Source organism: Hemitrygon akajei, unplaced genomic scaffold (genome assembly GCF_048418815.1).
Source record: "Hemitrygon akajei unplaced genomic scaffold, sHemAka1.3 Scf000078, whole genome shotgun sequence".
Taxonomy (NCBI): Eukaryota; Metazoa; Chordata; class Chondrichthyes; order Myliobatiformes; family Dasyatidae; genus Hemitrygon; species Hemitrygon akajei.
In genome coordinates, this window is record NW_027331964.1 from 3,603,143 (window position 1) to 3,628,011 (window position 24,869).

The 24,869-nt window shown below is 44.3% G+C and overlaps 2 protein-coding genes across 3 annotated transcripts in view; one reads left to right on the plus strand and one right to left on the minus strand.

The window, feature by feature from the left end:
- Window positions 1–24,869, plus strand: part of LOC140722508 (NACHT, LRR and PYD domains-containing protein 3-like) — an 863,879-nt gene that overhangs the window by 595,933 nt on the left and 243,077 nt on the right. Inside the window, exons 1-3 of one of the 2 annotated variants that reach the window (XM_073037232.1) lie at window positions 14,666–14,734; window positions 17,571–17,858; window positions 19,388–19,554. The exons of the other annotated variant lie outside the window; for it this stretch is intronic. Coding sequence (XP_072893333.1) covers window positions 14,725–14,734; window positions 17,571–17,858; window positions 19,388–19,554 — 465 coding nt within the window. The 5' untranslated portion in view covers window positions 14,666–14,724. Of the gene's footprint in view, window positions 1–14,665; window positions 14,735–17,570; window positions 17,859–19,387; window positions 19,555–24,869 lie in introns of those variants that run through there. 2 annotated transcript variants of the gene reach the window in all.
- The window catches only part of LOC140722503 (cell adhesion molecule CEACAM1-like), a 392,933-nt gene that overhangs the window by 51,934 nt on the left and 316,130 nt on the right, over window positions 1–24,869 (minus strand). The window lies entirely within an intron of this gene.

Genomic DNA, 24,869 nt, shown 5'->3' on the forward strand with positions numbered 1-24,869 from the left:
TCTCTCTCTCTCTCTCTCTCTCTCTCTCTCTCTCTCTCTCTCTCTCACTCTCTCTCTCCAACAATTACAACACATCGACTAACAACTACCTCAGCCTGTATGAACAGAACTGAACTTTATATTCACAAATGACAATTCCTTATCCCCTAGACATCGATAGAGCTTGCTTATTATTGATTATTATTATACCCACACTTTTAAGTTTAGTATTGCTAACGTGTATTATCTGTATATATGCATTGTTGATATTGATTTGTATATTTTACTAATAAACACTGTTTTGAAAATAGTACCAGACTCCAAAGGATACTTCTATCTTTGCTGGTAAGACACCAGTTACGGGGTACGTAATACAATGTACATGATTGTATCCGCGGAAATTTGGTAAAATGAGTGGGAACTTCGATGAGACATAAAGTATCCCACGGAGTTTGATAGGGACGTGGACAAAATAGTTCCTGTTGTGTGAGGATCTGAAACCAGGCACCGTCTGGAGCCCAGAACCAGAGGCCACAGTTTAAGAATAAGGGGTAGGCCATTTAGAACAGAGTTGAGGAAAAACCTTTTCACCCAGAGAGTGGTGGATATGTGGAATGCTCTGCCTCAGAAGGCAGTGGAGGCCAAGTCTCTGGATGCTTTCAAGAAAGAGTTAGATAGAGCTCTTAAAAATAGCGGAGGTCAAGGAATATGGGGGAGAAAGCAGGAACGGGGTAATGATTGTAGATGATCAGCCATGATCACATTGAATGGCAGTGCTGGCTCGAAGGGCCGAACGGCCTAGTACTGCACCTATTGTCTATTGTCTATAAAACTGCACCGTCTAGCACCGACAAACATTCCACTCTCAAAATCACTGAGATCACATTTCATCTCCATGGTGATGTTTGTTTGGAGACAGAACGTACCCTGAGCTAAGGAACAGGACGCGGAGAGACCCGCTGATAACGCTGTGGGTTTAGTTAATGATTATCACCAGGAGCTGAGTGAACATTAACCAGGGTGTGTTCAATTTTTACAGAACCCGTAACACAGCCTCAGTGGGACAGGGTGGTAACAGAATCTGGGAGCCGTGGTACAAGGTAAGAAGCTTTTTTTTACTGAAATATAAACATCACAAAGGCAGTTAGCCACTTAAATGAGACTGAGAACTTATTCGGTTGTTCAACAATTAAACTGCAGCGAATCGCTTTTGAAAGAATTAATAATTCCCTTCAGCTAATTGAATACATCGACTTCCTGTGCATGTCCCGCGGGAAACCGGTGTAGTTGGAGGTGTTATCGGAAACGCCGCTCTTTCAACCCCAGCTCCGAATCATCAGCAAAGGCTCGGGAGGTGCGAGCTTCCCGCATCTCGGAACTGTCCCCGGGCTACCGCTTGCAGTAACAGGAAGCCGGTCCGTCCACACTCGGGGCTTTACCGATCCCCGACCGAGGGAACTGAGGATTTGCTTTGTTCATTCCATCGCAGGTGGGATCGACACTATCTGTCTGCCCTTTACGACATTTCGGTAGGTTGTTACTGGGAGAGAGCAAAATGATGAGAACTACTCACACTGCAGTTTATGGGGGGGGGGGGGGGAGCGGGGAGGTGTGTAAAGATGTGATAGTTCCATTATAGAATCGGTTGCTGAGACTTGTTGTGGATCACCGCCTGCGGTGTTGATTCCCTTCTGTCAGAACTGTGTGGGTAGGTGGGAGATCAAAAGAAGGTTTAACAGAGAGACATCTGCACCGTGTGAGTTGTCCTGTGAGGAAAAGTCTGTGATCTTGACTTTTTTTTTCAGTGATTGAGAAGAAATCGATATGACCTAAGTTTACAGGGTGGTGTATACATTGCAGTTTTATTTTAAGAACAATGTACTTGATTGTATCCGTAGTAGTTTGATGAAACCAGTGGGATATTTGATTAGAAATAAAGTCTCCTGCCGCATCCTGACAGGGACGTCGACAACTGACAGCAATTGAAGACTCTCTCTCTCTCTCTCTCATCTCTCTCTCTCCTCTCTCTCTCTCTCTCTCCTCTCTCTCTCTATTTAAGGCGGGGGATTATATTTAAATTCACGTTAAATTCACCCCCACCTTAAATTCCTCTATATCTTCCTCACCATCATCAAGTTCTCTCTCATTGGTTCCTTCACCTGTTATGTACCCCGTAACTGGGTGTCCGACCAGCAAAGAAAGAAGAGTCCCTTGGAGTCTGGTACTATTTTCAAACAGTGTTTATTAGTAAAATATACAAATCAATATCAACAATGCAAATATAGTAGATAATACACGTTAGCAATACTAAACCTAAAAGTGTGGGTATAATAATAATCAATAATAAACAAGCTCTATCGATGTCTAGGGGATAATGAATTGTCATATGTGAATCTCAAGTTCAGTTCAGTTCATACGTGCTGAGGTAGGTGTTGGTGGTTTTGTTGTAATTGTTGGGGAGAGAGAGAGAGAGAGAGAGGAGAGAGAGAGAGAGAGAGAGGAGAGAGAGAGAGAGCGAACAGTGACAGCTACAGTCAGTCAAACCTTCCTTTACGTTCTTGATCCGTCGATGTGTTGTGGCCATTCAGGTATGACCCCCTCCGTCCTTTAGCCAGACCGTTCTTCTGTGGTGGACTCGTCACCCAGGCAAGGGCGGACACATACACAAGCCCCACCGGCCCTGCTATAAACACTGTTAAACTGACCGATCCTTTGTTCGGTCCACGATACCCCACACCTTCTCGTGGGTTCCAACACTCAAGCAGTGCTCACTAGTGTGTATCCTGGTGTGTCCTGAGCGGTGTTTTCCCCAGACCTCACTTTTATCCCTACTCAGGGGGTCCTCAGGTGTCAATCAGTTTTGAATGGCTTAGTCCATCAAATCAGCCCACTCCGGCCTCCACTGAGGAATTTTAATGAGCAGAATGGTACCAAGTAAACAACCCTCTCCGGAGCCGTAAGTCTTTCAGGAGTCATAATATGGTGGAACAACAAGTCTCTTTCTCCCTGTGTTATCTCTCCCTTATCTGAAGCAAATGTTCCAGTCCCAGTATGTTTTCCCTTTGTCTCTCTTTCTCTCTCATTAGCAGTGTGGTAACAGTAACAGATTGTGATTCTCCCGGGGGGGGGGGGGAACATGGGCAACTCTGTACCCTTCTGCCCATCAGAGTTGTTCATCCCTTCATAATAGCCCCATCCTTCTAGGAATTTTCACCAAAGGGGAAAATTAAATAATACAGCGTCTTACAGAATTACGGAATCTAACAAAATACAAAAGTGTTTTTAACTACAAAGCAATACAGATATTCCTTCAACTTCGCATCTAGATAAACAATCAGCGATTAACATTGTCACTTCCTTTAATATGTTGTATCTGAATATCAAACACTTGTAGCATCAGACTCCAATTTAATAACCGCCTATTCTTTATCTCTGTCAAAAAAATACTAAAGGGTTGTGATCTTAGCTTAAGTGTATATTACAAAATGTGAACCAATACATGTGTAATTAGATTGTGGTACATTACAGAAGTTTGTGCAATTACCAATCTCTATTTTACTTTTAAACTTAACAGTCAAACACCCATGGTGTTTTTATCTTTCACATGCTTTGTCAAATTCCCTCAAAACCAGATCCTATTATTCAAAGTGGCATTTTGTCAACCTTTGCCCCTTTTCCACTTAACTCTCACGTGGTTAACTAGCTCACCAGTGTGGAATAGGCTTTCACATACTCCTTTCATAGAAGTTATCTTATCACCAATGTTTTCCAAACTTAGCCAATTTTCTGAACTTCCACACAACTCTTTATTTTTGAGCAAGTCATTAATTTTATCTTTCGGACCCTTCATTCTATTAGTTTTCAGTTTAACATCTGCAAGTGATCCCTCTTTGTCAAAACAACACTTTCGGTTCTGTCCCTCCAAATCACATCCTTGAATAACATCAGCGAATTGTATACCTTTAAATTCCAAAACAAACTGTAATTGATTCACTGGCACCTTGTTAACAAACCATTGTTTCTTCAGCCTGGTTACTGCTTCTAAAACCAATCCAGACTTTAAATTTTCTTTATTCAATAGTCTAGGAACAATACTTTTCCCTTCAATAATATTCACATCACCAGCTTTCATCTCCTCACTAACCTTTAACACACCTTCTAACACAAACAACTGAGAATTTTCACTTTCCACTGGTACCAGGTTTAACCCTTTCTTCACTGAACCAAGTCAATCTGACCAAAAAGGACTGCATTCCTTTACATCTAAATCAGATATCTCAGCCTTTTCCTGAGTTTCAATACTAGGTTCAGTACCCTGTGCATCCACACCCTGAACACACTCAAACGGGACATCTACCTCTTCCAGGCTTTCCATACTAGTCCCTTTTCCAAAGTCTAAGTTCCCTTGATCCTCTGGGCAACTCCCATCCCGAGTAAACGCAACCCTGCGGTTAAAACAAATTCATCTGCTAACCTAGCAGACTCCTTCAAGGTAGCGGCATCCTTTTCATCCAGGACTGCCCTTATATCATCGGGAACACATTTAAATTCTTCAACTGAAAACAGCTCTGTCAAACCAGACAGATCATACGTGCCCTACCCTGGACCTTCTAACTGCCTTATTTGTTTCTCATCTTCAATCTGTGCCTTTATAAATTCCTTCCTTGCTAAGGGTAGGTCTATCTCCTCTCCTTTATTCTCTTTCACCTCCCTATTCTCCGCTTTACCATCCCCTAACCCCTCTTGGTACAGGGTCGGTAAAAACATCTCAGCCAAATCAACACAGGACTCATTTAAACTGTCTTCTTTCTCAGCCGCCTTTCTCGACATGCTGCGAGTGATTGCGCATGCGGGATAGATCTCAGAGTCTATGGGCGGGTCCTCAGCATTCACAGGCTTACTTGTCAGCTTCACTGCTGAATACACGTCACCACCTGCTAAATCATTACCAAGAAGGACGTCCACGCCGTCTCTCGGTAATTCTGACCGCACCCCTACTTCAACAGGTCCAGATGCCAGGTCACATTTTAAAATGATCCTGTGCAAAGGTACAGCTTCTGTCCCTTTTCCTATGCCTCTTAATGCCACCTCTCCAGTTTCAGGACCGAAATCTAGCACCTTACTTAGGATCAATGACTGGTCAGCCCCAGTATCCCTCCAGATTCTCACTGGAACTGGGGTTTCTCCTTCTTTCACAGACACTGTCCCCTCCGAAATAAATTTCTCACGGCCCTCTTGTACTCTATCTTCCTTTGCCTCCCTCATCGTTCTGCTAATGCAACCTGTAGGGATTGCTGTTTTCCCTTTTCCTGTCTCCTTCTTCAGAGCAAAGCACTTAGATGCAATATGACCAACCTTTCCACAATTATAACAGGTCCAGCCGGGAACCTTCCTGCCAGCCTGCTTGTCCTCCTCCTTACCTTTACCACTAGTTCCCGGCTTATTCTCTACATTAGACGGTGGACCTTCTCTACCGTCCCTACTGCCTTTCTGGTAACTCTTATTTGAGGAAAACATTGTCTTGTGGGTTAGGGCCTATTCATCTGCGAACCTGGCAAATTCCGATAGAGACTTATTCGTCTTCTCGTTCAGATACATCCGGATATTATCCGAAACATAACCTTTAAATTCCTCAATCAGAATTAACTCTCTGAAACGATGGAACTCCTCCTCCACCTTTCTGCAGCGCACCAGCGATCCAAGAGCACACCCTTTTCATAGGCAAACTCTGCATACGTCTGATTCCACAGTTTCTTTAAATCTCTGAACTTTTGTCTATATGCTTCAGGTACCAACTCGTAGGCCAGAAGGATAGCCTGCTTTACTTCCTCATAATGCTCACACTCCCCCTCGGACAACGCCGCATATGCCTGTTGAACCTTCCCTTTTAATACACTTTGTAACAACGCCACCCACTGATCTCTGGGCCACTTCTGATTCACTGCCACCTTTTCAAAGTGCAAGAAGTAATTATCAACATCTGTCTCATCGAACGGAGGTACTAACCTAAACTCTACTAACATTAAACTTCTCAATTGAGCCTTCCCCTCGGTCTTTTCCCTGTTGCTTTAATCTCTCCATGTCCAGTGCATGCTGCCTATCTCTCTCCCTTTCCATTTCCTCCAACTCCTTTTCGCTGGAGCTCATACTCCCTTTGCTTCTTTTCCGCGTCCAACCTTAATTTTTCCAACTCTAACTGAACCACCCCAACAACTGGTTTCTTCTCAGGGAACAGATCCAATACCCCAGCCGAAAGCATCTCTACCGATATATAGTGCTGGGCTATGGCCCTCTGTACCTCCCACTTTTTCATTGACGACTTCACCTCTGGGAGATTTAATCGTTTCGCAATAGTCACCAAGTCCATCTTTGTGGCATCCTCAAGCGCCTTCAAAGTCGGGCTTTCTAAAAATTTGTCTATATCCATCAGTACAGGTTTCCCGTCTTTACCCACGCAACCAGATCAAATGATGGACTTGTAGCCCGATTCAGTGCCCCCCCCCCCCATTTTATTAGCAAATCCCGGACGAGCCCCCAATTTGTGACATACCCCGTAACTGGGTGTCTTACCAGCAAAGATAGAAGAATCCGTTGGAGTCTGGTGGTACTATTTTCAAACAATGTTTAATAGTAAAATATACAAATCAATATCAACAATGCAATTATGTAGATAATACACTTTAGCAATACTAAACCTATAAGTTTGAGTATAATAATAATCAATGATAAACAAGCTCTATCTATGTCTAGGAGATAATGAATTGTCATATGTGAATATAAACTTCAGTTCAGTTCATACGTGCTGAGTTAGTTGTTGGTGGTTTTGTTGTAATTGTTGGGGAGAGAGAGAGAGGGAGAGAGACAGAGAGAGAGAGAGAGAGAGAGAGAGAGAGAGAGAGAGAGAGAGAGAGAGAGAGAGAGAGAGAGAGAGAGAGAGAGAGAGAGAGAGAGAGCGAACAGTGACAGCTGCAGTCAGTCAAACCTTGCTTTACGTTCTTGATCCGTCGATGTGTTGTGGCCATTCAGGTATGACCCCTCTGTCCTTCAGCTAGACCGCTCTTCTATGGTGGACCTGTCACCCAGGCAAGGGCGGGCAAATACACAAGCCCCCACCGGCCCTGCTTTAAACACTGTTAAACTGACCGATCTTTTGTTCGGTCTCCGATGCCCCACACCTTCTCGTGGGTTCTAACACTCAAGCAGTGCTCACTAGTGTGTATCCTGGTATGTCTGGGGGGTGTCTCCCCAGACCTCACTTTTATCCCTCCTCACGGGGTCTCAGGTGTCAATCAGTTTTGAATGGCTTAGTCCATCAAACCAGCCCAGTCCGGCTATCCACTGAGGATTTTTAATGAACAGAATAGTACCAAGTAATCAGCCCCCTCCGGAGCCATAAGTCTTTCAGGAGTCATAATATGGTGGAACAACAAGTCTCTCTCTCCCGGTGTTATCTCTCCCTTATCTGAAGCAAATGTTCCAGTCCCAGTATGTTTTCCCCTTTGTCTCTCTTTCTCTCTCATTAGCAGCGTGGTAACAGTAACAGTTTGTAATTCTCCCGGGGGGGGGGGGGGGGAGACATGGGCAGCTCTGTTCCCTTCTGCCCATCAGAGTTGTTCATCCTTCATAACACACCCTATAATTCATTATCTTCCTCACCGGGACAACGTTATCCCTAACATCCCTCAAGAGATCCTTCAACATCGTCGACATGTCCATAGTACATTTCCCTTCAAAAACATAATCCCAATTCACACCCACAGTTCTAGCTTTATAGCTTCATAATTTGCCCTTCCCCAATTAAAATTTTTCCTGTCCTCTCTGATTCTATCCTTTTCCATCATAATGCTAAAGGCAGGGAGCGGTGATCACTGTCCCCCAGATGCTCAGCCGCTGAGAGATCTGTGACCTGACCCGGTTTGTTACCTAATACTAGATCTAGTATGGCATTCCCCCAGTCGGTCTGTCAACATACTGTGACATGAATCCGTCCTGGACACACTTAACAAACTCTGACCCATGTAAACCCTTGGAACTAATCAGGTGCCAATCAATATTAGGGGAGTTAAAGTCACCCATGATAACAACCCTATTATTTTTGAACCTTTACAAAATCTGCCTCCCAATTTGCTGCTCGGTATCTCTGCTGCTACCAGGATGCCTAAGGAATACCCCCATTAGAGTAACTGCTTCCTTCCTGTTCCTGACTTCCACCCATACTGACTCAAAAGAGGATGCTGCTACATTACCCACCCTCTCTGTAGCTGTAATTTTATCCCTGACCAGTAATGCTACCCCTCCTCCCCTCCCCCACCCCTGTCTATCCCTTTTAAAGCACTGAAATCCAGGAATATTGAGAATCCATTCCTGTCCTGGTGCCAACCAAATCTCTGTAATGGACACTACATCATAATTCCATGTATGTCTCCTAGCTGTCAGGTAATCACGTTTGTTCCTGATGCTTCTTGCATTAAAGTACAAACAGTTTAGCCCTTCTACATTACTACCTTTACACCCTTTTTTCTGCTTCTCTTTCCTGAAAGCCTCTCAATATGTTAGATCTGGCTTTACTCCATGCACTTCTTTCACTGCTCTATCGCTCCGGGTTCCACTCCCCCTTGCAATTTAGTTTCAACCCTCCCGAACCATGCTAGCAAACCTACCTGCAAGGATATTGCTCCCCCTTGAGTTCCGGTGCAACCCATCCAATCTGTACAGGTCCCGATTTCCCCAGAAGAGATCCCAGTGATCCAAAAATCTAAAACACTGCCCCCTGCACCAACTCCTCAGCCACGCATTCAACTCATCCAATTCTTACCATCACTATCACGTAGCACTGGCAGCAATCCTGAGAACGCCACCCTTGAGGTCCTGTTCTTCGGCCTTCTGCCTAGTTCCCGAAACTCACACTTCAGGACCTCATCCCTCTTCCTGCCTATGTCGTTGGTACCAACATGTATCATGACGTGACAGACAGACAGACATACTTTATTGATCTCGAGGGAAATTGGGTTTTGTTGCAGTCGCACCAACCAAGAACAGTGTAGAAATATAGCAATATATAACCATAAATAATTAAATAATAGTAGTGATTATGCCAAGTGGAAATAAGTCCAGGGCCCGCCTATTGGCTCAGGGTGTCTGACACTCCGAGGGAGGAGTTGTAAAGTTTGATGGCCACAGGTAGGAATGACTTCCTATGACGCTCAGTGTTACATCTAGATTGAATGTACTCCTGTGACTAACCAGTACATTATGGATGGGATGGGAGACATTGTCCAAGATGGCATGCAACTTGGACAGCATCCTCTTTTCAGACACACCATCAGAGAGTCCAGTTTGGCCCTCACAACATCACTGGCCTTACGAATGAGTTTGTTGATTCTGTTGGTGTCTGCTACCCTCAGCCTGCTGCCCCAGCACACAACAGCAAACATGATAGCACTGGCCACCGCAGACTCGTAGAACATCCTCAGCATCGTCCGGCAGATGTTAAAGGACCTCAGTCTCCTCAGGAAGTAGAGACGGCTCTGACCTTTCTTGTAGACAGCCTCAGTGTCCTTTGATCAGTCCAGTTTATTGTCAATTCGTATCCCCAGGCATTTGTAATCCTCCACCAGGTCCACACTGACCCCTTGGGTGGAAACAGGGGTCACCAGTGCCTTAGCCCTCCTCAGGTCCACCACCAGCTCCTTCGTCTTTTTCACATTAAGCTGCAGATGATTCTGCTCACACCATGTGACAAAGTTTCCCACCGTAGCCCTGTACTCCACCTCATCTCCCTTGCTGATGCATCCGACTATGGCAGAGTCATCAGAAAACTTTTGAAGATGGCAAGACTCTGTGCAGTAGTTGAAGTCCGAGGTGTAGATGGTGAAGACAAAGGGATGCAGCATATTGACAGATTGGCATGCATGAGATGGTGGGCGTCACTGAATCGTGGCTGAAAGAATATTTTATCTGGGAGTTTAACATCCAATGGTACACACAGTATCGAAAGGACAGGCAGGTCGGCAGAAAGGGTGGCGTGACTCTTGGTGGAAATGAAATCAAATTATCAGAAAGAGGTGACATAGGGTAGGAAGGTTTTGAATCCTTGTGGGTAGAGCTAGGAAACTGCAAGGGTACAAAGACCCTGATGGGGATTATATACAGACCCCCACACAGTAGTAATGACATGGTCTGAAAATTACAACGGGAGATAGAAAATGTATGTTAAAGGGACAACGTTACGATAGTCATGGGATATGTTAACATGGTAAAATCGGGTTGTTAAGGTGTTTTATTACCCCACTTGTCACGATAGTATTTCTAGAGTTTCCACCAGTTCAATATTGTCCAGAAGATTGCCTGGATTTACGGATGCGTGTTTTTTTTTAAATTCTGTGTAATTTTGTGAGCAAAGTCGGTGTATATCTGGCAGTGATATTTAAAATATAAAAAATCCTGTAGTAAATCTCTCTGGCAGTTGTTAAAATTATGGACGTCTACACTTAGTGGGCAATTCTTATCTACTTCCCGTACCTAATAATGTGGCCACTGAGTGTACGTTCGGAGTTTACCGCGGTTGTACCCCGTCCAAATCCGATGTTCGGCGTTCAGTGACGCTCTTCTGCACCCTGGCTTTTGGAGCGCATGGCTATTTAAGTTACTGTCACCTTCCTGTCGGATTTAATCAGTCTGGTCAATCTCCTTGATCTCTCCCATTAACGAGGCGTTTTCACCCTCAGAACTGCTGCTCACTGGATTTCCTTTCATTTTGTTTTCGCACCATTCGCTGTAAACCGAGCGAATGGTGCGTGAAAATCCAAAGAGATGATCAGTTTCCGTAATGCTCATGCTACCCTGTCTGGCACCAGATATCATTCCACGGTCAGGGTCACTTAGACCACATTCATTCCAGATTCGGATGTTTCTGAACAACAACTGAACCCCTTGAACATATCTGCATGTTTTATCCTTTGAGTTGCTGCCGCGCGATTAACAGATTCCCATTAATGATCGGATGTACAGTTGTAACTAATAACACGGCCATTTAGTGCATTTTCCATTTAGACGGGCCCTCAACTATCTCGAATTTGAATATGGGTGAGATTTGGTGCTGATTTGTGCGACTTTCCTGTTTCCAACAACAGGTTGTCGCTGACAAGGCAGCTTGGGGTAACCTGGAGAGAGAGACTGTCACTGTTCCTTCTGAGCTGCGCCGGTGTGCGGCTGCGCTGTGATTAAAATGCTCGCGTCACGGAGCCTTTGCTGCAGCGCAGATGGATTATAATGCAGCTGGAAAAAAGTTCACGAAATCTGAGAGTTTTTCTTTGTTGCATTATAATTTATCATATCCTTCCATTAACAGATAAAGACAAAAGCATATATTTTTTGTCAGTCCATTCTAAATATTCATAGATGCGCATTGCAAATACACTCACATCTAAGATGTCGCGCTTTTTTCAGGCCGAGTGTAAATCTCCGACTCAGAGCTATGGCTGATCCACGCAGCGGCAAAAATAGTAATTTAGTGGGAACGCTGGAGACCGGACCATGTTAGATTCAATGCATATTAATCACTATTGAATATGATACATTACCGTGCTTCATCATGATACTTCATTTTGGTATCTTATTTTATATTATTAGCTAGCTTGCCTTCATATTTCACCTTTTCTCGGCTTATTCCTTTTTTAATTACCTTCTTTTGATTATTAAAAGCTCCCCGATTCACTGGCTTCAACTATTTTTTCTATCTCGGATGACATCTTAAATCAATATGTAGATAGTCCAACAAAAGCAGGAGCTGTACTGAAACTGATGTTGGGTAATTATGCTAGCTAAATACCCGACCATTTGGTGGGTGAATGGTTTAGGCAGAACTCCTTAAGTTTAAGAGAGCTATAGAGAAGGAAAGTGTAGATTTGCGGGAGGGTAAAGAATTGGATCAGGGTAAATTACTAATTCACTAAGCAAGAACTATGGACAGTTAATGGGAAACAACTGTTTCTGGCAGGTCCACGTCTGACATGTTGAGGGTGTTTAAAGTCCATCTGCACGGAGTATAGGACGGGTATATTCCAGTATGACGAAATGACGAGATTGGCAGCGTCAGAGAACCTTAAATATCGTGAGAAGTGATGAACTTAGTGAAGCAGGAAAAGGAGAAGTATGCAAAGCTCAGGAAAGTCGAATCAAACAGAGCACTCGAGAATGTGTGTGGGTCCTTGATGAGTAACTTACCTCAGTGTTTACCAAGGAGAAAGACACGGAGGATAGGGAGATCAGTGCGGAGAGTACTGGTATGCTCGGGCATTTTGAAATAAAGAAGGAGAGAGTGTTGGGTCTCTTAAAGCGCATCAAGGCGTATAAGTCTCCAGGGCCAGACGGGATATACCCAAGTTACAGAGAAAGGCAAGAGAAGAAATTGCTGGGGCCTTGACCAATATCCTTGTGACCTGCCCAGCCACCAGCAAACTCCTGGAGAACTGGCGAGTACCTCATATTGATCCGTCATTCAAGACGTGATCCAGGGAATAATCCTGATGAACATTGAAACTGCCAAGAGACAGTCGGCTATGAGCCAAGTGCTGATAAATGGGGCCAGTGTAGACAGTGAGTGGATTGTCAGAACAGGTATGGCCAGCCAAAGGCTGTTCCCGTGCTGTGTAACCCTCCACTCCGGACACGCTAAATTAAGGATGGTGGTACCACAGGGCACTGATTTCAAAACTCCACACCCCTCTCCGACATGAAATAAACCAGACTGTACCCCTTGTCCCCACTGCGAATATCTGTTTCTGTCAAGGGAACATACAGACTGGACACGTCAGTTGAACAACTGGCAACCGATGAAGTTCCTTTGTCTTCTTCCATTAATGTTGCATTCTTACAGCAAAATTAACCAGCTGACTGTGTCAGAATCGGTGATTAAATCCTGCCCCAAACACTGTGCTTTCACCATTGCACATTGTAACCCATCCCACTGTGGGTCTGATGGAGACACAACCCCTGTCCTCTAATCATACGATCACATCTCCGCTGCTTCTAACATTTCAAATACCCTCAGAATGGTTTTCTCATTCAGTCTGAAGGTTATGGTACATTCAACTCGTTTTCAGACTTGACAAACCATGTCATCCCACAGCCAGTTCCACCTGTTGGTGTGTCCTCTTTCCTCCACCTTCAGGGAAGCTGCATTTCCGTAAGACCATAAGACCTACTTCCAAACAGGCACTGTAATGCAGCGAATACATAGAAGGTCCATTTACTATAAATTCAAGAGCTTTTCGTTTTCGTTTCTCGAAATATCACTATTAATGCCCCGATAATCACTTTTACTACCTTTTCAGAACACTGTGTGTAGTACCTCCCCCATTATAGGTATGAGCAAGGATGAGATCTGGGCTAAATTGCGCAATTAAGCGTTCAGCATATCACGCATCATCTTGGATAATCCCAGTTCTGATACTGGGTCTTCCACAGTGTCTTTATCCACAGATCCAATCTGATGTACCGAGTTTCCAGCACTTCGTAAGAGGACGCAGGAATATGGCATTGGGGCGAAAAAATAATCAGCCATGATTGAATGATGGAGGAGACTCGATGGACTGAATCACTTCATTCTGCTCTGATATCTTATCATGACTGAATGATGAGTCCTTCGTATCCCGTATCAGGATTTGTGACGTGTGAGGGACAATTACAGATTTGTTCAATGAGATCTTTTTATTTGTCTTCAGCGTTTAAATTTCAGTGAGATTCGCTTTTGAAAAAATTGAACAGATTTTTTTTTTCCTTTGTATTGTTAATGTGCTTCATTGTCTCTCTGGTTAAAGTTAGACCTGCGGTGAGAGATTTATTGGAAGAAAAGCCCACAGCTGGAAAGAAGCCACGAATGAGAACGAGGGAACAGCGACAAGTGAACCAGCCCGAGGACTGAGAGTACCAACTGAAGAGAACCCTCTGACTCAGAGTTTTCATTGATTCAGTCAGGAGAAAGTTTGGTGAGTCTCATTCACTCGAACACTGGTCCTGTAAACATTACATATCTTTACAAAGGAAGGTACGAAATAGGTGGAATGCCTCGGTCAGTCCCAGTTGCAATCACTCCAGGTCTGGTAATGTGCTTTGGATGCGGTTGCACAAGGATTACTTGACAGGTAAGTTTGCAGAATGCACAACGTTAGTAGTTGCTGTTCACAGAGAAGATTATCGTAGCTATAGGGGATCTAAATGGACAGGGGCTGGTAAAGAGATTGCAAAGCCAATCTGATCAGCAGCGGATTCATGCAGATGTTGGGGATCATGTGGAGGAAACAGCCAGAGGAAGTGGATGAGGCAGGTGCAGTTGCATAATTCAAAAAGCAGTTGGGGTGTGTAGATGGAGTGAAGAGGCCAGAAGGGAGATGGCCCCATCACAGGAAATTGTGACCATCTCAGTGGGCACTGTGGTTGGCATTGTCTCGTTGGGCCGAACGCTCTGAATTTGCATTTTATTGCTCTGTAACTCTGTCAGCAGATGCGCCAGGTATCAGTGGACAGATATGGTATGGAAGTGGTTACTAACAGGGAATGTTTGGTCCCCATGCCAAATGCTACAGGGGATGGAAAAACTGTATTATGTGCAAAGTAGTCGTACTCTCTGACTCACTGTCTGCTTGTTGTGAAATTTTGAGCCTCACCAGCAGGTGGAGCCGTCCTGCAGAGCGACCAAAGTGTTATCAAGACGACGACAATCAACAATCGTCAGTCAGAATCAGAATGGACAAAGGTATGATCACAGGGATCTTTGAATTAAACTTTTATCGCGTATGTACACAATAGTTCAGGTGAAAAAAAAAACTGACAGAGGTGTTAACAGTGCATAGAAAAGTTTCATCCAGCAGTGTCATTTATCCCACTGGTAAAGCGGCCTTGAGTATTGATCAACCCAACAGTTCCAGCGCAGGGGCCTGACACCAGTAATGGTCGAATCACTCCGCTCATCATACAAAGCTTCAGCTGAGTGAAAGGAGCAGGGGCTCCTGAATCAGGTGGTCGTGAGTGAAACACAGACAGGAATGTGACAGCGATCTTGTCGTTTATGTGAATGTTCAGGGTCAGGGACCATTTCACCTCCAGACAGGCCCTGATGTGTAAGACATCTTCAACTTTCATTTATAAAATTCAGAAGCAGATGATAGGAGCATCTCCGGGATTTCCGTGATTCTATGATAACACAGCATTTCAGGTTTTGGAAGGAAAGCTACCAACTCCCCCCTGGTTTTTCTTGCCTGCCACGCAAAGGAGGAGGGGTGTCACCGAAATTTGTTTTTTGTAGCGGAGCGGAGATCATTGCCGGTGCTGGGAATGGCTGAGGATCAGGAGGCAGCTCATTGTAAATACATTTGTGATCTGCTTCGGAGTTTTAACACCCCAGTGAATGTCTGGGCTGTGGAGAAATGGTGAACCTGAGTTTCTAAATATTTCCCTCTTGAGATGATCTTCTACCTGAATTTAAATTCCCAGGGTCTTGGCTAGAAAGCCCGGCATAACCAATGACCAAATGTCTCTGTCACCTGTAGACATTGTGACTGTGCTCAAATCTGAGATTCCAGCTGGAATAAAAACGATGCTCCAGCTTGGAAACGGGTCTTTCGGCCCATATAATTCATGCTGATCTAAATGTCCCATTTTCCTGCCGTTTTCCCAAACTTCCCTTGTAAACTTCTTCGCCCCCTTTTCCTGCCCACATGCTCTCAATTTTGTAATTTTATTTGTGTTTGCGGCCTCCTCCGGATGCGTGTAATTTACGCCCATCAGCCACCACGTGGAAAAAATGCCCCTTTGGTCCCTTTTAAATCCCTGCCTTCGAGTCTCAGACTCCCCTACCCGGGCAAAAAGACTATGACCATCTACCCTATCTGCACCTCTGATTACTGTATGTGTGTGTGTGTGTGTGTGTGTGTGTGTGTGTGTGTGTGTGTGTGTGTGTGTGTGTGTGTGTGTGTGTGTGTGTGTGTGTGTGTGTGTGTGTGTGTGTGTGTGTAAGGTTTCCCTTCAAGCTCCTGAGCTCCAGGGCAAGCTGTCCCAGCCCAACCATATAACTCAAAAAACAACACCCTAGCCCAGTACCGTAGTGTTCATTCTTCACTTCACACTTTCCAGCTTCATCACCTCCATCCTATAGATTAGCAACTGCAACTACACACAAAGCTCTATAACCAAGACTTTGCCAATGACATGCATAGTTGTTACATGATGATCAGCAGGTAGGGGAGAAGATGGCAACCAGGGGAGAGGTCAGCATAGATCGCAAGGGAATGGTCAGCCTGCGACCCAGGGGACCGGAGGACGTGCGTCTCAAGGGAATGGTCAGTCGGTGAACCAAGGGTGGACTTTAGGAGATCTAGGCCTCATATGGAGCCATTGATCATTAATGGAGAATGTGTGGAGCAGGTTAAGACCTACAAGTATCTGGGAGTACAGTTAGACGAAAAGCTAGACTGGACTGCCAACACAGATGCCTTGTGCAGGAAGGCACAGAGTCGACTGTACTTCCTTAGAAGGTTGGCGTCATTCAATGTCTGTAGTGAGATGCTGAAGATGTTCTATAGGTCAGTTGTGGAGAGCGCCCTCTTCTTTGTGGTGGCGTGTTGCGGAGGAAGCATTAAGAAGAGGGACGCCTCACGTCTTAATAAGCTGGTAAGGAAGGCGGGCTCTGTCGTGGGCAAAGTACTGGAGAGTTTAACATCGGTAGCTGAGCGAAGGGCGCTGAGTAGGCTACGGTTAATTATGAAAAACCCTAAACATCCTCTACATAGCACCATCCAGAGACAGAGAAGCAGTTTCAGCGACAGGTTACTATCGATGCAATGCTCCTCAGACAGGATGAAGAGGTCAATACTCCCCAATGCCATTAGGCTTTACAATTCAACCGCCAGGACTTAAGAACTTTTTTTAAAGCTATTATTAATGCTTTTTGAGTTTGTGATTTAGATGCATATCATATTTTTTACTGAGTTAAGTATTGTATAATTAGTTTTTGCTACAACAAGTGTATGGGACATTGGAAAAAAGGTTGAATTTCCCCATGGGGATGAATAAAGTATCTATCTATCTATCTATCTATCTATCTATCTATCTATCTATCTATCTATCTATCTATCTATCTATCTATCTATCTATCTATCTATCTATCGTGTGACAAAGCAACTGGAGAATGTGTGATCCAGCAGACTGGACCATGTGTAATCCCGTTGCTGGTCTTTGTGTGACACAGACTACTGGACAGTGAGTGACCGAGGGAGATTTTAGCTTGTGGAAGATAATCACAGTGATATTTCCCAGTATCTCCGGACACCGGTGCATTATGATCCCGTGGTCATCCATGCATTCAACTGCTGTGATTAGTATTACTGTGCCGATTGTGCTATTTTACTGGGAGTAAATGTGTCCGGTCACCGGCTTAACGGGATGATCACCTGACAGGATGTACGGTTCACATTAACCAGCACAGTTCCACTCCAAATCTGGTCAGCCAGTGTCTCGGCTCCATTGCAATCTGAATCAGTTTTGCTCAGATCTAAATCATACTTGTATGACCTGCAATACATCACTTATTTCAGGTGGGAAATTGAAACGAGCAGCGAAAAGACTGAAGGGGATTTTACCAGGCGGATCATCGAGGGAAGATGATCTGGACACGGGAAGCAAGGTACCAAAGCAGGGTCAAATTGAGAGCAATGTCCCAATGGAATGCGGTCTGGCCGCAGAGGAGGAGGAGCAAATTCAGCCCAGAGACAGTGACGTCAGAGACACCGATCAGGACCCTGGAACCAGCACAAGTGAGGCGACTGTCTGTCAGCTCGGAAGCTCATTGAACACAGAACTGTCAAGTCCCAAAGAAGGAGCGGGTGAGTGAAATATGAGGGTGATGTGCTCAGAGAATGCGGCAGGGTGGAGGGTAAAGGTGAGGCCTTGTTGGAGGGTTGGTCAGAGGAGAGGGAAAATGTGTGGGTGTGGTACATGTGGTGCACTGGGCAGCCATTACCCCACTACAGGAAATGTACTACCTGCTCTGAGGATTTCCAGGATGTGAATTGGAGGAAATGCAGCTGTCCAGATGAGGAGAGTGTGTCCGGGATGTGTATCAAGGGAAATGTATTCGCCAGGATGGAAAGAGTGTCTCTGGGAAGCGAATATTACCAACAGTCCCAACATTTATGCCCATCCAAATTTAAATAGGTGAATGGGTCTGATGGGGGATGGACTGGTTTATATTAAATGTGGTCCTTCTATTACGTAATGCCTAGAACATTGTTGGGTAGGCTTTAAGGCAAGTGTTACATTCAAGTCAAGTCAAGTCACTTTTTTATTGCCATTTCGACCATAACTGCTGATACAGTACATAGTAAAAATGAGTCGCTTTGCAGGACCATGGTGTTGCATGACACATTACAAAAACTAGACTGAACTACGTAAAAAACAACAGAGGAAAAGAAAAAAAACACACAACAACTACACTAATCTACACACCTATCTAGGACTGCATAAAGTGCACAAAACAGTGCAGACATTACAATAAATAATGTACGTGACAATAGGGCAGTAAGGTGTCAGGCCAGGCTCTGGGTATTGAGGATTCTGATAGCTTGGGGGAAGAAAGTGTTACATAGTCTGGCCGTGAGACCCCGAATGCTTTGGTGCATTTTCTCAGATGGCAGGAGGGAGAAGAGATTGTATGCGGGGTGCATGGAGCCTTTATAATGCTGCTGGCTTAACGGATGCAGCGTGTGGTGCAAATGTCCGTAATGGCGGGAAGAGAGACCCCGATGGTCTTCTCAGCTGACCTCACTGTACGCTGCAGGGTCTTGTGATCCGAGATGGTGCAATTTCCGAACCAGGCAGTGGTGCGGCTGCTCAGGATGCTCTCAATACAACCCCTGTAGAATGTGATGAGGATGGGAAGTGGGAGATGGACTTTTCTCAGCCTTCACAGAAAGTGGAGACGCTGCTGGGCTTTCTTTGCTATGGAGCTGGTGTTGAGGGGCCAGGTGAGATTCTCCGCTAGATGAACACCAAGAAATTTGTTTTGTTCACATTCAGAGACAGGCTGTTGGCTCTGCACCAGTCCGTTAGCCGCTGCACCTCCTCTCTGTAAGCTGACTCGTCGTTGTTGCTGATGAGACCCACCACGGTCGTGTCATCGGCGAACTTGATGATGTGGATCGAGCTGTGTGTTGCAGCACAGTCGTGGATCAGCAGAGTGAACAGCAGTGGTCTGTGCACACAGCCGTAGGGGGACTCCATGCTCAGTGTGATGGTGTTGGAGATGGAGAATTAATCCAATTTTGTATCTGCAGACAGGTTCAAGACACGGTTTTTTGTTGAGTTGGGTGAGAGCGGTGGAGACGAGCCTACATTTTCCTTGTTATATTCACAGAGCCAGAGTTTACAATCTCCGACCTCCTGGCACAGGGGGAGGAATATCGACTGTACCAACTGACAAAGTTCTACAGGGACAGACTCAAACAAGCAATTGAAGAAAAGGTTGAGAGACTGGGTTTGAAGCTGACAGAGGAGGGACATTTCAGTCGACAAGAAAATGAGGTGAGTACAGTTCGTGTATTGTCACTGATCTGCTGGTATCAGCGGGAATAGTGATCAACATTAATCTCCTGCACGTTTTAGGAGATCGACTTGGGAATGGAGACTTTGATCACTGACTTGTCTCTCGCAGATCTGGTTTCAGTTTTTAAGGTGGGGGGCACTGGGAACTGCAGGTTTAGCATCACCTTTTCCTGTATCACCTGCTGTATTTATCAGTGTGAAGTAAGAGCAGTGGCTGCATATCTAGACTTCCAAAAGGCATTCGGTCTGAAACTAATTTCAAATCTTGGCTGAACCGTCGGGTAGCTTTACCTCATCTCATTAATCCAGGATGAGCATTAAACTGTCAATGGGGCCAACCGGCTTCACTGCGGTACCTGAGGGAGGGAAACCAGCTAACCACAGCTTGTCTTGGCTCTGTGAGTTCCCAAACAATGTGTGGCTGACTTGTCATAGTCACAGCAAAGTATAGTACAGAAACAGGCCTTTTGGCCCATCTATTCCATGCCTGACTACAGAATCTACTTATTCCCACTGACCTGCACCGGGCCATGGCGCTCTATACGCTCATTACGCAAGCATCTATTCAGAATTCTCTTAACCACTTGCACTACTTGCCCTGCTAGCTAGTTTCGCACTCTCACCACCCTCTGAGTAAACCGGTTTCACCTTTGTACCCTTTGAACTTTTCACCTTTCACCCTTTAGTGATAACCTCTTGTTGGAGTACCTCTTTACCTCAGTAAAAAATGCCTGCTTGCATTTATCCTACCTATATCCCAATGTAATTGTCTACACTTCTATCAAATCTCCGCTCAATCTTTCATGTTCCAATGAATAAAGCCCTAATCAGTTCACTCTTTTCATATAACTTATGTCTTCCAGTCCGGGTAACATCCTTGTAATGTTTTTTCTGTACTCTTTCAAACTTATTTCCATCTGTCCTGCAGGTAGGTGTGCAGAACTGCACATAATATTCAAATTAGGCCTCTCCAACGTCTTATACAACATAATATCGTACACGATATTTTCATTTACCAAGGATAATGCGCTAAGAAACTTTCTTTCAGAGCCTAGCAACATTTGCTGCCACTTTCAATGGCTTATGTACCTGTATTCCCAGATCACTTTGTTCTACCGGTCTCTCTGTAAGATCTACCCTGATTGGTCCATCCAAAGTGCTACATCTTGCACCTATCTGCATTAAATTGCATCGGCCCCTTTTAAGTCCATTCTCCAGTTGGTCCATATCTCACTGCAAGCTCGTGTAGTCTTCCTCTTTGTCCACTGCACCTTCCCAATTTTGGAGTCATCAACAAGTTTGCTGATGCTGTTAACCGTAATTTCATCCAGATCATTGATATAGATGACAAACAACAACAGGCACAGCACCGATCCCCCTGACACTGCACGAGATACAGGCGCCAAACAGAAATGCAACAGTCTATAGTGACACTCCGGATACTTACAAAAAAGTTACTGTCTAATCCAGTTTACTATTTTATCTTGAATGCTAAGCAACTGAATCTTCTAGACCAACTTCCTATACAGGACCTTGTCAAATACCGTACTGAAGTCCATGTAGACAATATCCAGAACCTTGCCTTCATCAACTTTCCTGGTAACTTCCTCGAAAAACTCTGAGATTGATTGGATGTGAAAGATCACGCTCAAAGCTGATATCTTATGACCACAAACATCAATAGTTTGATCTAAAAGGGCAGAAGAAAGCACAAAACATAAATCTGGTGATCTAGCTGATATCTCATGATCCCAAAAAATCAACAGGTTGTCCTGAAAGGGCAGAAGATCAATAGTTTTTCCTGAAAGGGAAGGGACAAACCAAAAAAAATCTGCTAACTTGCTGAATATCTGACTATGAGAGACAGGGTCACACCATTTCAGGTCGCTCTCCTTGGAGCTCACAAACAGAGATTGTCTTGTCCTAGATCTGACCTATTCAGCCATGAGTGGTATTACAAAATCAAGTGTGTTACACCCGTGATAACTCTGTTCTCGTTGGGATTCATTGGCGCTGTCTGTAATGAATCACACAGGCATTATCCAAAGGCAAGAATCTGTAAATATGATGCTGATCTATAAATTCATCATCTGGAGACGTCTGCTTTACTGGTAAAACTTTAAATTTCCTTCACAACGGTAACTCCTCAGACCTGGTAGCAGTGAAACTGAGGGATTATTTCACAGTGCAGTGGACCATCAGGGAATTATGCTGATTTATTCCATAATTGTTGTCCATTATCTGTGTTATGGAAAAGCTTTCCAATTTTCGAATGGATGTCCCTCTAATCTGAGACTGCTCCGTCTGGTTCTTGACTCCCCCACTTAGAAACATCATCTCCACCTCCTCTCAATGCCTTTCGATATTCCACAGGTTACAATTAGATTCGCCCTCATCCTTCCACACTCCAGCCAGTACAGGTGCATCCAGGAATCATTCCCATCAAAATCTGGTTTAACATCACTGGTTCTGTTCGTTTAGATTCCTCTCTGGATTTTGCACAATGCCATCACATATTTTCTCTGATCAGGGGATCAAAATATGCGAGTGCCGTCTGGCCAGTGCTTGTTCTTATATTCTGATCCTCTCGAAATGAATGCTGGCATTTGTATTTGCCTTTCCGAACACCGACTCAACCTGCAGGAAATCCTGCACCAGGTCTCAAGAGACTCTTTACAACTCCGATTTCTGAATTTTCTCCCAGATTCAAAAATTCCAACAGTTCTGTCAGGCAGGATTCCCTTCCATGGATGTTGGCCTTTTTCTTATCATGTGCGTCGAAATACCCCGAAAACTTATCCTCAATTATCGACTGCTAACATCTTCCCAAAAGCTGATCAGACTAACTGCCCTATAGTTTAAAATGATCAGTCCTCCGGAACCATTCCAAAATCCAGTGATTTTCACTGTCATTTTCAAGCAGCCCAATATCCACTCTCCTCTCTTTCAATCTTCATATATCAGACGGACGTTTTGGTAAGCTATTTTACATAATTCTCTAGCCTACCTTCATATTTCATATTTTCTCTATTTACGGCTTTTTAATTGCCTTCTGTTGATTTGTAAAAACATCCCAGTCCTCCAGCTTTTTACGATATTTTTTAATACTCTGTGCCCTCTACTTTGCTTTTGTGCTGCTTTGACTACCTCGTCAGCCACAGTTGATCATCCTCCCTTTAGAATAATTCTTCATCATTGTGATCATTTGTCCCGCACCTTCTGAAATGCTCCGAGAAAAATCAGCCATCCCTGCTCTGCTATTGTCCCTCTAAATGTCAGTTCCGAATTTATTTTTGCCCAGCTCCTCTCTCATACCGAGGTATTTCCTTTATTCTACTGTAGCACTGATACCTCTGACTTCACCTTCTCCCTTTCAACCTGCTGGCTGAGTTCTGCTATTTTATGATCACTGCCTCTTAAGGGTTTATTTAGCTAAAGCTCCCTAATCAAATCTGGTTCAATACACAACACAGAATCCAGATCCGCCTTTCCTATAGTGGGCTCAACCATAGGCTTCTCTCAAAAGCCATCTCATAGGCATTCTATAAATTCCCTCACTTGGGATTCAGCACCGACCTGATTTTCCAAAGCTACCTGGATATTAAAACTCCCCGTGACAATTTTAGCATTGACTTTTTCCATGCATCTCCTCTCCCCGTTGTAATTTGTAGCCCACATCCTGGCTACTGTTAACATGCCTGTATATAATTTCCATCAGGGTCATTTTACCTACGCAGTTTCTTAACATCCACATCATCTAATCCGACATCACCTCTTTCTCAGGACTTTTCATTTTTAATGACAGCAGCTTCGACCCAACACTTTCACCTACCTGCGTATCCTTTCGATTCAATATTTATCCTTGGATTTAAGCACCCAACTATAAACTTTTGTCAGCCACGACTCAGTGATGCCCGCCATCCATTTGTTTTTGTTCTCTCTCTCTCATATCTTCCGTTCTTGTTGTCACATCTTGTTGATGTAATGCTGCACATTGACAGATCGAGGAAATTAATCACATTGCATCTACTGCAGGGTGTCAGAAAATCCTTATTCTTACACACTATTGATTTAGAATTTCCTTCAGTTACTGTTTCTCTGTTAATGACTGAACCCAGAGAGGATGAGGCAACAGCCCAGTGACTGCATCTGTTCTGAATCTACTGGTGCCATGAACAGATACTTTCCTGCACATTCTCCATGTCTGTCTGTCTGCTCCACAATAAGTCCAATGTTTGCTTTTATAGAAAGTCACTGAGCTGACAGAGAAGGGAAACCGGACAGAGAGTTCCAGACTCTTCCTCAGTTTGGTGAATGGCAAAGGTTCCCGGGCCCGGAGGGCGATGTGGGAATCCTTTGTGACATGGAGGACTGAGTTACCGAAGTTGGACAGAATACTGAGGGAAATACAGGAACTCGGTATGTTAAAACCACCCACTGAACACAAAGGCACATTGAGATAAACATTTTAGTTATTTTAATTATCTCAACTCTGTTTCCATGGATTTTTTTATATTTAAATAGGTCCTGATCCACAGAAATACATGAACATCGGGCAAGGTTTATCGGAATTACCCACTCAGCTGATCGGTGAGTGATCAAATGCACAGTTCAAACCACATCTCAAGTGTTAGTCTGTGACTTGGCAAAGCCTGGGAATCAAAATTCGCCATTAGTCATTCGCTGAACTCTGGATTCAAGTAACAATTCAAAGAATCTCTCTTTGCAGCCTGAATATTCTACAATATATTTTTCTATTAATCCAGCTGTTGGTTCTGATGAAGCCTTCACTCCAGGTCCTCGCGCTCTGGGAATCCCCGCACACCCCAGGCAGGCTCCTGATACACTGTATGACCCAGTCCAGGTGACTTTTCTATCTTCAGACCTTTCATCTTCCAAGCCCCTTTTCCTTTGTAATAGCACTACACGCAATTCTGTTTGCTGATGTTCTTTACCTTTTGGAATTCTGCCAGTGACTTGCACAGAGTTTGTCTGGCATTTCCTTTTCACCCGTTACTGCAACTACAACAGCAGTTTCTATGGTACGATATCGACCCTCTCCCTTTTTTCACTCCTTATATATCCGGGAAAGAAAAAATATATACTTTGGTATCCTTTCTTATATTATTGACCATTTCCTTGCATTTCCTGCACATTCATGTATAACTAGGAGCATCTATAACATAGTTGCCTCCGACATGACCCTAGTCACTAGACTCTAGACACTAGAATACTACAGCACAGTACAGGCTCTTCGGCCGCGGATGTTGTGCCGACCCATGTATTCCTTTAAA